Raw genomic sequence first — 14,811 nt, 5'->3', positions numbered from 1 at the left:
TTTAGTCATTAGACAAAAAGAGTGTTTAAATGTCCTTTTACACATTTTTGAGAGATTTTTATGGCTAGGGAGCTATTTTAAATCAGAAACTAGGCAAGGTAGATAAACATGTTTGTCACAAGCCTGAAGACCTGAGTTCAATCTCCAAGACCCACACACAGTGGGAATCAAGCTGTTCCCTGACCTCTACATAATATAACTGCATGTATGTGTATACACACACACAATATTAGAAAGCAGAAACTATAATAACATAGTTTTTTTACAAGATTATTTATTTTTCAGATTCGACCTCATATTACTACTCTTCGCAAATACACATATGGGAAGCATATACTGGCCAAGTTGGAAAAATACTATTTGAAAAACAGCCCAGATCTAGGGCCTATTGGAGGACCACCAAATGGAATGCTGTAAGGAAAAAAAGAGAAGATGATTTAACCATGTTCAAAGAATGGGTTTTCTTTGTGAATTATCAAAACACAATTCAACTATGAATCTTTGATTTTTTTTTTTAAAGCAAAACTATTTATTGACTTTCTTCATCCATTTGTAAATTTTTAAGGTTCTTGTGTATATTTAGGGGGTGGGGGTGGTGAATTATAAATTATATTCAACCCTGAGTGGAGACCTATCAGATTGGATTTCTGGTGAAGCACAGAATGCCTGTATATGATGTAACTGTGTCCCCCTCCACAAAAAAAAAAAAAAAACAGGAAAAAAGTTGTCACATATTTTGTAAATTTATACCTTGTAAAGTCACAAAAAAATAGTTTTTAAAGGGAAAAGTACAATATTTTAATAAACTGGCTTGCAGTCTGGTAGGTCTACAACCCCATAGCACAACAGGTTTATAGAGATGTATATAGGATTATAGTTCTTATTTTTTTCCTTTGTGTGAAGCCTTTTATAACAGATTAACAATCAACTGCATAAATATTATTAATATTTTAAAAAGAAAGTTAAGTTGTATTTTGGTAATTCACAAACTATCATGCAAAGAAAAACTCAGAAAGACAGAAAAGAATAAAATGATTTGAGATAACATTATTTACAGTGGATGTGGTTTTAATAAAATTACTGCCCTATAATGTCCCTGATAATGTACAGAATTGTATATACTTATAATTGTAATGAGTTAGAAACAAAATCATGGTGGCACTTCCATTCAGTTAAAACTGCACCGAATGAAAAGTTAAATTTCACACTAGCTTTTCAATTTGGATTGCAACAAGAATGGATGGAGATTTGTATTTCGTTCTAATTATAGAATTACTAGACTGTTGAGGAAGTGTTGGTTTATTCTGCGTTTTCATAGTAGATACATAAAGTAGGAATCTGATAGAGGTGAGAGAGGCCACTGAGAAGTGAACTGATAGTTCAGCATTTACGCATGATTGCATATTCAGAGAGCTTTTTTTTCCCTTCCTATAAATAGACGCATTGTGTGTGTAGGGGTAGATGTAAGTTTACAGTTTGAAAGCAGATCTTGTTTCAGTGTTTGTTATGAAAGCCTTGCTAATTTCGTAGTGACTTTCCTTGGTTGTACAGGTGTACATTTGTAAACCTTCATGCTGTAAATGGAATCTGTTTTCTCTCTTTGGGAAACATTTGCATCTTAGTGTACATTTCCATCCCTGCCCTCTTTAACCTGGCAATATAGTGTTGTATAATGTAAATTTATTTCTCCAAATTGAGAGTGATTTTTACAAATTTTTTATCTTTATATGGTTTCAGAAGTATGAACCAGCTTTCTTTTTATTATTGTGGGAAACATTTTGTTTTATAACATAGTTGTTGACTCTGTTAATAATGGACATGCTAGGATCTGGATCACTTTCAATTGAAGTCAGGGTATTGTGCATAATGAATAGAAAGTATTGGACTGAGATTGATTACCACAGAGGCCAATGCTTTTTCCATCTCTAAATGTGATGTGACTTTTTTTCTTTGTACAGAAGAGTACTGTATTTTTGAATAGCCTTCTCCCAAGTAAGAGCAAATCTGTATGATAACATTTTTTTCCTCTGGACATAAGACATTATAACAGTAACATGATGTACATTTACAAGCGGCCTTATGTACATTTCCCAACAATCTTTTTAAGGCAAAATTGTGACCATATGTGTATAATTAAAATCGTTTTTAATCCTTTGCCTATGAAAATATTTTGGAAAAAATTGCTTTGTATATTCAGTTTCTGAAAGATAAAGAAAGTGCTTTGTATTTTGTTGAAGTCCGTATTTTGTATAAACTTTATGTTGACCCACTTATGTTCAGTGCTGAAAACTGAATGAACATGCTACTTCTGGCAGATGAATTGTAGAAGGGATTTTTTACTCGAGGTCTGCAGAAGGAAAACAATCAGAGCACAATATTGAGTATAAAGATTCTATCCTTTTGTTACTCATATCATGAACCTTAAAATTTGGCATGAAGTTTGGGGTGCCAGGAGTCTTTCACATTGATACTGAGTTACTCTAGCTTTCTAACCCAACATTCCTTCCTTGGTGAGGCCATTAAGTCTGGCCATGTGTCACCATTCTCGGTCACACTGGTTCATCAGCATGTCCCTGTCACAGTAACAGTATTCTCGCTCATACAGAATAACTCTCTTCCTGCCTTTTCTACTTTGTTTTGCCAGTCTCAGAGTGTCTTGGTCCTGGGTTGAATTTAACTTCCCCTCTTCAGCCCATGGTTTCACATTAAAGTTGTCGGTGTTAGAGATTGGTAACAGCTCTTCCTGCAGAAATGCAGCCCATTCTGGTTTGTCCTCCCCCTTCCCTTTGGATGCCCGGGCAGCTGTCACTTGGCTCAGAAAAGTGGCAAGTCCTAGAGAAAGTTATTTGGATCTGACTCCTCCTCTAGCAGTCCTGATTCATACGTCCCAGTGCTGACAACCCAGTCTTCCTGATACTTTTAGGCATATTCTAGAAAAATACCTGTTCGTGTAGAAAATTTATGATCTGCCAGTTTTGGTGCCCACCCCGATTCCACCTTCTAGTATGTTGGCATGGAACTTTAGAAAAATTGGACATTTCAGAATGAAGACATCTGATTGGGCAGAATCCACTTAGGCTTTACTCTTGAGTGTCTCCTTTTGATATAGATTGTTTCTGGACCAGTTTGTCTAAGTCTTGGCTCTTATTGGCTCATATGAAATGTTATCTTCACTTTGTATATTATGTATAAATTAGAAAATGAAACGTGTGAATAACATTGTATGAAATAAACCTGGTCTTGTGTTTTTCTCTAGATAAAATATTCCTCTGTATCTCGGTCGAGATTGCCTGATTACATCATTTAACTTCACATACACAAACGTGTGGCTTGCTTTCTGCATAAACTTGAGACTGTTCTAGGAAAATGCATATTGGGTTCAAACCTGAGTTTGAGGTTTACCTTACTATTTTCACACTTTGCCTGTCAACAGCCTGTGTGCCCTAGTGAACTAAAGATTTCCTTATGTATTTTATGTATATGAGTGTTCTGTCTGCATGTAGATGTGCATGGCAGAAGAGGACATCAGAACACATTATAGATTGTTGTGAGCCACCATGTGGTTGCTGGGAGTTGAATTCAGGACCTTACTTGCTGAACCATCTCTGCAGCCCCAGGATTTGAATCTTCTATGATTATTGAGGTTTTTTTTTTTGGGGGGGGGAGGCTGGTTGGGTTTTTTTGTTTTATTTTTAATTTTTCTCAAGACAGCTTCACTGTGTAGCTCTTGCTATCCTGGAACTCTAAACCAGGCTGGCCTCAGAGAGTGCTGGAATTAAATGCATGTGCCACTCTTGAATGGAGACATGCTAGTTTTAGTTTTTGTTCTTCCATAGCTGCTGGGTAGGATGCAGTACCTGTTTGAATCTTAAGTGAAGATCTCCATAATGTTCAGTGGGAAGAGAAATCACCATCACACTCCATCAATTGTCTCTGGTTCAGTTGTTTGGTTTTATTGTGGTTTGATCAGATCTATGAAAGCTGTTTTTGGGAAAGGTGATACTTCTGGAATTATCATGCCCAAGCAAGGGGCCTGAGTCACTCACAGCAACACTGCGCATTGTCTGCCCTTCCTCCCCAACTTGCTCAGGCCTGGATTAAGGCTTCTGGAATGATTCGGGTGCTCTAGACAGAAGTCAGGAGGATGAGAGGCTACAGTGTTCAGGGTGTGATGCAGAAGGAAGTGGAGGTCTGTCTGTCTTTTGGTCTTTAAAAGCCCAACTACAAAGCAGGCCTTCATGTACTTTCTACGTCCAATATCTTGTAGATTCCATACATAGGTTTTAAGTTTAAAAGGTCAGGATGAGTTAGGGATAACAAACAGCTCAGTGATGCGACTCTTGGCCCAACATGAGTCAGGCCTTTGATTTTCTCCAGCACCACAGGAGCACATCTGGGGAGGGGGGCTTCCTAGTTACAGCAGGAACCTGGCAATTTTCCTGTTAAAGAGCCAACTGGAGGTGGCTCTGACTAAGAGTGCTTGATTTTCTGACAGAGGTCAGTTCAGTTTCCAGTATCCTCACTAGGTGACTCACAACCTCCTGAAACTTCAGTTCCAGTGCCTCCTGGCTTCCAGGAGCACCCACACCCACATGGTACACATACATAAATTAGTTGTGCTAGCTCAGCCAATTAGTAAGTCTGAGCATGTACCCACCTACCCATTGTGTCAAAATTGGGTTTACTTAAAGGAAGCCACATTAATTCAGAAAAACTGCTAATTTAGCTTATAGCAAGGAAAGTAGAATTAAGGAAAATTCACCTACTAGCATAAACTATTCCTTCCTAGTATCTCTGGACTTGATGGGAACAAACCAGAAGTCCAGCAGGAGTGGGGTGTGTGTGTGTGTGTGTATCCAGCCAATCAGCCTTTCTCAGAAAAATGGCCGCAAAGTCTTGCTCACCTGTTCTGTATGAAGCACATTCCCCACTAATTCTTTGACATCCCTGGCAAGTCAAGGTGGTTTTCCTCGGCACACATTGACTACCTTGGTCCTTGGGGTACCAGGCCGTAATGCCCCAGAAGTCTGACTGCAGACCGCAGACTAGAGTTCTGAGAGAGTTCCTAGGGCTATCTAAAGAGGGTGTTGTATTGCTGTGATAACAGTGACCAAGGCAATTAAGGAAGGGTTTATTTGGGTTTAACATTCCTTAACATTGGGGTAAGAGTCTGTCACCACCACAGCTAGGAAGCATGGCAGCAAGCACCAGGCATGGTGGCAGAAACAGTTGAGAGCTCATGTCTCAGAACCCTAAGCAGGAAACAGCAAAGTCTTTAAACTCTCAAAAGGGTAACCTCACTGATGTACTTCCTACAGCAAGGACATACCTAACTAAGTCTCCCAAAACAGCCATGAACTGAGGACCAAGCGTTCAAATGCTAGAAAATGGGGAGGGGTGGCACTTATCGTTTAAACCACATTCTCCCTGATCCCTATAGTCCCATGACTATATAAAATGCATTTAGCTTGTCCAACTTCAAGTTTCCATAGTCTTTTAGTCTCAATACTAATCTATATCATGATCAGTGGTGTACCTGATTGAATATTGGGTCCCACCAATTTATGGCCACCTGGAACCTATAAATGCAACCTAACTTGGTAACAGGTCTTTGTAGCGAAGTCACTCTGCCCTAAATCCAGTATGGCTAATGTTCTTCTAAGCAGGAATTTGGCCAGGAGGTACCTACTCTTTGGTTCCATTCTAGATGAGAAGTTCTGTCCTTTCCATCAGACACCAACATCCAGAACCTAGAGGCCACTCTGCCATCCTGGCTTGTAATTTTGCCATCCCATTTCCCTCCAAATCCTAAGCAGCCACCCCCACTCCCAGCCCACACCTCATTGAGTAGTTGTGTTTCCCAGGGAAGAGGCTATTTGAGAAAGCCACTTTGGGAGGGTGGTGACATCCCATTCCTTGTATTTCCTCCTCACCTGGCTGCCTCACACTCAAGGTGTCAGTATGACAGCATGAGGTTTGGCACAGGGCCAGTGCACATGCCTCCATGTATGACGAATTTAAAGAGCCTCGCCACAGGACCCAGCAATCCTGCTCCTGGTACCACACCCCCCACACACATACACCAAATACAAAACGTATGACCCCATCAAAGGGTGGCATGAAGTGGTTATAGCAGCTGTAATAGACTACATCTGAACTGCCACCCACATGTAACTGGGTCTCCCGGACAGTGAAAGTACTGGAAGGAGAGGGAGCCATGGGGAAAGGGTACATTGGAAGTGTGCCCTCCCTCCAAGGGGATTGTGGGATCTTAGTTTCTTCCTTTCTTTTGTGTCCTGACTGCAAGGAAGTAGTTTTGTCACCCAGTGTCACCAGGACACGTGACATCTGCTTGAAAGCAACAGGGCCCATCACGGCTGCAAAGTCTTATCTGAGCCCAAATCACCTTTACGCCAATGACTTGTTGGCAAGAATGGGAAGGGTATGGTGACCATAGCCACAATTGCCACAGATTCAAGGCAACCAAAGGGTGGAATACTGTTCAGTAATTATCTTTGTTCTCTATTGCTGAGGTAAACTATTATCAAAACCAACTTAGAGAGGTAAGGGTTTATACCCTGAACACAGTCATCAGAGTGGGAACTCAGCAGAAGCAGGAACCATGCAGGAACTTTGCTCTTCAGGATTTGTTCACTTGGGTTTTTGGTTTGTTTGTTTTTTGTTTTTGTTTTTTGTTTTTTGTTTTTTTACTATACTTGAGTACACTGTGTCTTCCCAGATCAGTCATTACTAGGGGGGAAAAAAGGCCTCAGACTTAAAGGCGATTTGATTTAACGAATTGTCTCGAGTTTCCCTTTCCCCAGATGACCTTAGCTTCTATCAAGTTGACAAAAAACAACACACCTCCCCCCCCCAAACAAAACTTGACAAGCACAGCTACCAAGAATGATGCTAGAGTAAACCAAGGCTTGTGACTAAGAATGTATCCGTATCTCTTCACAACTAAAGCAGAAGTACCACATCAGTCAATGCAAGGGTCAAACAGGAGAAACTGTCACAGTCTTGATTACTCAGGAAGCTGAGGCAGGAGGATCATCGTCCAGGAATTCAACTTAAGCCTAGGTAAAGGTGGGGACGGATGCGGGGGACGGCAGCAGGGAATACAAAGAGGGAAGAAGAAAAGTAGAGGAAGAGATTGGAAGCGGGGAGAAAGAAAGGGAAGAGGAACGGGAGGGAAATTCTGGACACTCCTCATCCAGGGTCAGGCCTGACAGGCTTTTTCCAGGTATGAGTTTCTGGTACCACCCACAGGTGTGTCTATCCCCTCCCCAAGATGTCGGGCTGGAAGTGTAAGTATTCTGCCCTCGGTCTTTGAAGCCCATATGAAGCAGTATTCACTCTAGCCTGGCTTTTAAGGCCCTTCATCCTCTGTAGCCAGTATCCCATCAACCCCACCAGCTCCCGTTCCTTCACTGAATGTGTGAGACACACAAAGATCCGGGCTTTTTTCAGGACTTCAGTAATCCAAGCCTGCCTCCTGCTGGCATCTTTTTGTACCTGCACCTCTGCTTGCTGGTTGTTCCTAAGCAGTCTACTGGAAACCCTTCCCTGACCTCTCCACCCAGACAGCGCAGGATCCCGTGTGCCTGAATTACGCAGCATCGTTGGGCCTGGTGTACTCTCCACCAGCCAAGACCTGTTTATTCCTCAGCAGTGCTCTGCCCGAGTCACTGTGCGCCTCCAGGGCCCAGCACAGAATAGGGCTTGGTACAATTTTAAAAACTGTGGCAAGAATTGTGCAAACAGAGCCTTTATCCAAATCATCCGGACAAGTCAGAATCTCTTCCACCGCAACTTGCTTTGGTCCCAAAGGAGGGTTGCCTTAGCGATGTGCCCAGTTGAAAATCCCAGCAGCGCTGATTCTAATAGCAAAGTATTTGTTTTAAAAACAAAAACCACCTAGCAGAACCCGGAAGGTTAAATAAATTAAGGCAGAGCCATGCTGTGGGTTGCCAGCCACAAAATGGAATCTAGACCCCTACCCCGCCCCCCCCCCACACACACACACTTAGGTTTTCGAGACAGAGTATCTCTGTGGAGCCCTGGCTGTCTTGGAACTCACTCTGTAGACCCGGTTGTCCTCAAACTGGGAGATCCGCCTGTCTCTGTCACCACCTCCCAGTGAGTCTGGACTTTCTAATACATATCTAAGTCCTAAAAGGAAGTCATAGGAGGTATTAAAAAGCACACAAACACAATCGTGTGTGTACGCACCACTTGTGTATACAAATTGTCAGGGAAAGATTAAAATAAATTCCAGCTAAACTGGGGAGAAGGGAATGGGATGGGGGATAATGTTTTATTTTGTCTCTCTGCCTCTATGGGTTAGGTTTTGGAGGAGCAGGGTTTTAGATAAGGAATCTCTGTGTAGCCCTGGCTGTCCTGGAACTCACTGTGTAGACCAGGTTGGCCTCACCCTGGGAGATCTGCCTGCTTGTCTCCCGAGTGCTGGGATTACAGACGTGTGCTCCACCACCTGGCTTGTTTGAATTCTCTATGAAATGAATATATCCACGTATCACTCCTGTTTCTCCTTCCTCCACTTTCCCAATACTAAAATGTACAGGCATGCATCTGACCTCCCAGACTGTAGTTTTTTAAAATAGCTTGTAAGCCAAGCATGCTGGTGAACCTGTTGTCCTAGCGTTTTGGGAGGCTGATCACTGAAACTTGAGTCTGAGGCCGGGCTTATAACATAACCAGCAACACCATGGGACCTCATCCCAAAATAAATAAGCAAGTAAAGAAGCCAGAAGCAAACAAATAACTAAACAAGTGCAACCACGGACACCTAAACCGGATCCCCAGCACCCACAAACAACAAAAAACACAGCATATGCCTATAATTCCTGTGCTGAGGAGGCAGAGGCAGGGGATCACTGGGGGTTGCTGGAAACGCAGTCTTGCTAAATTAGTGAGGTCCAAGTTCAGTGAGAGAAAAAAAAATATATATAGTGTGTGCGTGTGTGTATCACCTGTATTTTACCGAATTACATTGTGTGCATTTTCAGTACCCGAGGAGGCCAGAAGAGGGCGCTAGAACTCCGGGAACTGGAGTTATAGAGGCTTGTGAGCCCACGTGTGGATACCGGTAACCGAATTCTAGTCCTCAGTAAGACTAGCAAATGCTGTTAACTACTGAGCATTTCTCTAGTGTCACTCTGTTAAATCAAGAACCTCCCTGGAAAAATTTAAAACTAAGCTGTTAGCAGGGCTTTGGTATAGCTTCAATTTGTTATAACCAGCAAATATTAATTTCATGAAAATAATAACAAAGCCTGGTTTTTGTTCCTTTTTTCTTTGAAACAGAAGTCTCAATATGTATCCCAGGCTGGCCTTAAACTGGTGACCCTTCTATTGCGGTGACTAGAGGGCTAGGACAATAGCAGTGTTTTCTAAGGAAAGTTTGAGTAACTGCTTGTAACAGCCAGTAGATGGGGGGCTGTGGGCAGGGCTAGGTTCTTTCCTCTTTCCACCTTCTCATCCCAGACAGAGTAAGATAGGAAAAACTGAGCTGGAGAGATGGCTCAGCAGTTAAGAGCACTGACTGTTCTTCAGAGGTTCTGAGTTCAAATCCCAGCAACCACATGGTAGCTCACAACCATCTCTAATGAGATCTGATGCCATCTTCTGGTGTGTCTGAAGACAGCTACAGTGTACTCATATAAATAAATCTTTTTTAAAAGTTAGGAAAAACAGGTACCCTTAAAACTGAGGTACCCTGGGCTGGAGAGCACTGCTCACAACCATTTGTAAAGGGATCCGATACCTTCTTCTGGTGTGTCTGAAGACAGCTACAGTATACTCATACATAAAATAAATAAATAAGTCTGAACAAAACAAAACAAAAACCAACCCTTCGGTACCCTTATCTTGTCGGTTCAGCCTTTCTGTGACCCCAGCTCATTCCCCCTTACCCCTCAGAGGCTTGGCGTTCCACAGAACAGGCAGGCCCCTTGACAGCTTGCCCACTGGCTCATACTCCTACTCTGCCTGGCACACACCCTTCTTTCAGTCTATTCTCTGGGACAATGGACCTGGGTACTCTCACTGGGCTGTGTCTTGACAGAATGTCAGTTCAGTGAGTTTGTCTCTGGAAGGTGCAAAGATTCTCTTCCTATCCAGTATATCACAGCCCCACCCAGGCAGCTGAGGGAATTCCTGTTTGTCTTTTTGCTGCTGCTGTTGTTATTGTTGACCAGGCTGGCCTTAAACTCACAAAGATTCTCCTGCCTCTGCCTCTCCAGTGCTAGGAATAACCTTTCGTAGCTCCTGTTTGTCTGAACAAAGACACTGCCAGACTTCAAAAGGAGAATGAGGAGATAAATACCACTGAAGAGATCCCAGAGGCTGCGTGACAGAAACTGTGCAGTGTGTGAGTCTGTGTGTCTGTGCATAGTCACACACACACACACACATACAAGGATGCATGCACACATGCACACACACCCTACATATATTGCATATGGATGATTAGCACACACGTGCACACACACATACACAAACACACAAACATACACATATAGAGGGATGTATACACACACACTCTACAAACATTGCACATTGGGTGATTAGCACACACATGCACACACACACACACACACATGCACACACAAACACACACACACATTGCGCATGGGGTGGTCAGTATACAGGAAAAGCAGAGATAGCAGGTCCCAGCAGAGGCTTCCAGGGCCTGTGTGGTCTCCAAGGGTCACTAACCGGCAGAACTGAGACCAGAGAAAAGCAAGCTTTGCCAATCATGAAAGGTTTTTTCAGATCTCCACTGATGTGGGTTCTAAAATCACAGTCTGATGTTACAAACTATAATAAAAGCAGTCACTGAAAATTCTAGAACACTTAAGAGCCAGACACTGTTTTGTCTATACTATTTCATCCTGACCATGCTTAAAAGATGTTTCCTATAGTCCTTGTTCTGGTAATCCCATGCACAGAGGGGGGCTGGTGACAGGTGGACAGGTCATGGAGGCTCTGAATGAGTTGTTGGCGTTGCCTCAGAAGGATTCCCTTCTGAAGAACAAGCTAGCCTCCCTGTATCCCTGGCTGTGGCTTCTCTCCTCTCCTTCTGTTTCTGCCAAGAGAGTGTGGAACAAGAAGACCCCAGCACACAGACCAGGATCCAAATAAATTTCTATTTAGTATAAATTTCCTAGCCTGTAACGTTCTGTAATAGTAGCACAAGATTGACTAAGACAACCCTCATCCCAACTCTGTGAGGAGTGAACTGGCATCACACAGGAACAGGGAATGAAGATGAGATAGGTTCTGTGACTTGTCCAACATGGCAGGAGTTTAAATTCAGTTTGCTACCAGAGCCCACACACTTCACTGCTGTGCTGAAGGCGCTGGGACTCAGATCCCCAAGGGCTCGGGAGCTAGACGGACACGTACATCATACATGGCTTCATTTTATTGCTGTGTACTATGTGCTAGCTCTTCTGGCTCTACTGGAAAAGTCAGAAATTGGGGTTCTTATAATCAATTCACTCCCTCCCCCCCCGCTCTCTGTCCCCAAAGGAGGAATTACTTTGACGGGTCAAACGTTATCTTCAAAGCTATCACTTTACAACCTTTGTCCACACAGTCTCATCAAAGGAATTTGCAGTGAGTCTAAGGTGAAGGAACTCAGCGGCTGGTGTGTTATATAAATTTGCATCTGGCTCTCAGAGCTGAGAGGGAGGCACTCCCGTTCATGCAGGCTGTGTATGCAGTTGGATGCTGGACCAACAAAACCTTGTGATTTATACTCCTGCTGGTGAGCCCAGGAGTCCCACCGCTTAGTCATACCTTGCTTTGGGTATGCAAAGTGCTTAGTGTTTTACAGGTGTTTTGTCAGAATACGTTAAGGAACTTGCCCAAAGTTACAGGGAAGGTAGACAGCCTGTCTCTCTGACCCTCCTAACGGGGGTGGGTGGGACATCTTTAATCTCCCTTGAGGCAGGGAGTGCCACATGCATGTGTGTGGCCAGGCATGTGTCTCCTGGAGCAGGGTTTACCTCCCCAACTCATTTCAAGTCCCTGAGGTAGGTAGGCACTTGGATTCCGTGATTTAGCAAATCAAAGTGTTAATATGTTTGCCCAAAGTCCCCCTGACAAAGTGGCCCTAAGAGTGTGTGACAGGACACCACATGCCTGCAGTACCTGTGCGAATCCTGTAGAGAGTCACCTTTCCACGTGTCCCTCATTTGTCTCATTTATATCAGTCCCCTTCCCAAGGTGGCTGGGGCGGAGTCCCAAGGGAGCCTGGATGACTCAAACACTGGATCATTAATGATTGTGTGGGATCGCTGCTGGGGGCCGGGAGTGAGCCACGCCACCCCAGGAAGTGGCTCAGGATGATTCTTCTTGGCACACCTGGGAGGGTGTAGCTGGTGCTGGCACGCCCACCTTCACGAGAGCTTCCTGTCCGAGCCTCCAACAAAGGCGGCTTCTTGAGACAGCCTAGACTGAGTCACCGACCTTGGGTGGGGTCCACTACCTAACCTCGGTACCCGGAAACCTTTTCCCATACTGCCTGGAGTTATACTGTATGTAGCTGGCTTTCCAGCTGTGCGTGCCTGCACCCCGTCCATCTCATCTTACGTCTCCACCTCCTCTGGTCCCCACCCTGCTACACTCAGGGTAGCTGCATTCCTCTGGTCTTCCCCAGGTTCCAGGCTTCAGCCTCCTTCTCTACACCTAGTCCTTCATGAAATGGTCAGAGGTTTTCTAATCCTGTCTCTGTTGCTCTGAAGGGTCAGGAGTTCCTCCTGCCTGGACAAAGCCATCCTGAGGCACAAAAATAAAACAAACATCAAACTATAGACAACCCCCTGGAACTTGTGTATGTTACCTTACAGGGCAAAACAGTGGAGCAGGGGGCGGGGTAGGGTAGGGGTGGCATCTGAGTGTCTATAGTTGTGCATTAAGTTGTAATTAAGGTGTGCATTTGGAGATAGGGGACAATTGTTCTCAATTATTTGAGTGAAGCTGAAAGATGATCATATAGAATTTATTTATTTATTTATTTATTTATTTATTTATTTATTTATTTTTGTGAGATTGAACCCAGGGCTTTGTACAAGCAAGACAAGTGCCCTACCACTGAGTCTCACCTCAGTTTGAGCATGTATATTCTCTCTCTCTCTCTCTCTCTCTCTCTCTCTCTGTCTCTCTCCACCCTTGTTTCTCCTTTCTTCTTTCTTTTTTCTCCTCCTCCTCCTCTTGCTCCTCTTCCTCTTATTCCTCCTCCTCTTTCTCCTCCCCTCTTCTTCCTCCTTCTCCTCCTCCTCTTCCTCCTCCTCCTCCTTTTTCTTCTTTATCTTTTTTCCCCAGAAGTAGACTCTTACTCTGTAGCCCAGGCTGGTGATCTTACACTCACACTCCACTTCAGCCCCTCCAAGTGCTAGGATTATAGGCATGAGTCAACATGTTCACAGTGATCATCTTTATTGTTTATTAAAGGGATCTATTTTATTTTTAATTATGTGTCTGTGTGAGGATATGTGCATGTGCTTGCTGGTCATAATGGTGTACGATACTCAGAACTGGAGTTTCAGGTACTTATATGCCCTCTCCCAATATATACATGGGTGCTGGGAATGGAACTTAGATCCTCAGTTAGAGCAGTCACTAACCACTAGCCATTTCTCCATTCCTTTGTTTATTATAAAAGAAAGCTCACTGAAGGCTTTTCCACACAGAGGAGAAGCAGGGAGAGTTGAAATGGGAAACTGAAGAGAACTGAAGATTCTGGCTGTAAAGGATAGAGAGGGAAGGCATGCCTTTCTCTGGGTGACTTAGAAGGGACCAGTTCTTACCCCAGCCTCAGGGGGCAGTGCAGGCCTGCTGACTCTTGGCAGCAACGCCATACAGTTAGTTGGCTTCCAGCACTGGAAGAGAATATATACGTGTTATTTTAAGTCACAAAATTTGTAGCAATTTGTCACAGCATCCACAGGAAGCTCGTGTACAGCCCAAACTCTCTTTCTCCATCCAAGGTAAGGTTCAAATGGCTTTAAAATGCTCCCTTGGTGCCACTCTCATTTGTGGGGCCATTTTGGAACGCTGTCCCTGCATTTGGAAGCTGTTGTCCCCTCCAGCTTCTGGTAAACAGGCCAGTATTATACACACTTCTTTGTTTTATAAAGATCGTTTTTATTTCTTTGTCCCCAAAGACCATGTGAACTCTTAGAAAATGAGAACCGTATGTTTTCACCGTGGATCCCCAGGTCCCAGCCCCAGGCCTGACTTCCATAGGCTCTCTACATATGCAGCAAGGCTAAGGAGCCAGCTCTACTGACGGCATTCATGTAGGATGCAAACACATCTGAATTCCTAGCACACAGGCCAGTGGAGCCAGTTTTGTGGAAGAGGCTATAAACCATGCTTCCTGCGTTGGGTGATGCAGAAGCTGTGGACAGGCTTAGCAAGTGAATGAACTACAAACCTTCTTCCCCATAGAAAAAGGCTCCTGGGACCCTGCACACTCAGGAGCAGCGTCTGGTGGAGTGTGGTGATCTCAGGGGGCTGCGCTGGGGAAGTGGATAGTCTTGCCATGGATGTGTGAGTCTAATGACATAAGAAGTGTATTCATTTCCTTCTCCTGCTCCACCTTGTTGGTGTCCCACCAAATATTAGCAACAGCATAGGAGGTAAGGGTGGCCGTGTTGGAAATAGACACAAGGCTGGGGACGATGCATGATTGAGGATGAAGACACACAGGATCTAAGATCAATTTGTAGAATCGCTTAAAAGCATCGCCAAATGTCAATCAAAAAGCCGATGGCC

The 14,811-nt window shown here is 43.8% G+C and overlaps 1 protein-coding gene across 9 annotated transcripts in view; it reads left to right on the top strand.

Annotated features, from left to right (window-relative positions):
- Pum2 (pumilio RNA binding family member 2) overlaps positions 1-3,274 on the top strand; it is a 78,420-nt gene extending 75,146 nt beyond the window's left edge. For all 9 annotated transcript variants that reach the window (XM_028772226.1, XM_028772223.1, XM_028772227.1 and 6 more), the window contains one exon: positions 286-3,274. In XM_028772226.1, the coding sequence (XP_028628059.1) occupies positions 286-417 (132 nt within the window). In that variant the 3' untranslated portion in view covers positions 418-3,274. The remainder of the gene's footprint in view (positions 1-285) is intronic.
- The last annotated feature ends 11,537 nt before the right edge of the window (positions 3,275-14,811 follow it).

Source organism: Grammomys surdaster, unplaced genomic scaffold (assembly GCF_004785775.1).
Source record: "Grammomys surdaster isolate TR1022 unplaced genomic scaffold, NIH_TR_1.0 212, whole genome shotgun sequence".
NCBI lineage: Eukaryota > Metazoa > Chordata > Mammalia > Rodentia > Muridae > Grammomys > Grammomys surdaster.
Note: the sequence above shows the minus strand (reverse complement) of the source record. Positions and strands in the feature narration are given on the sequence as shown.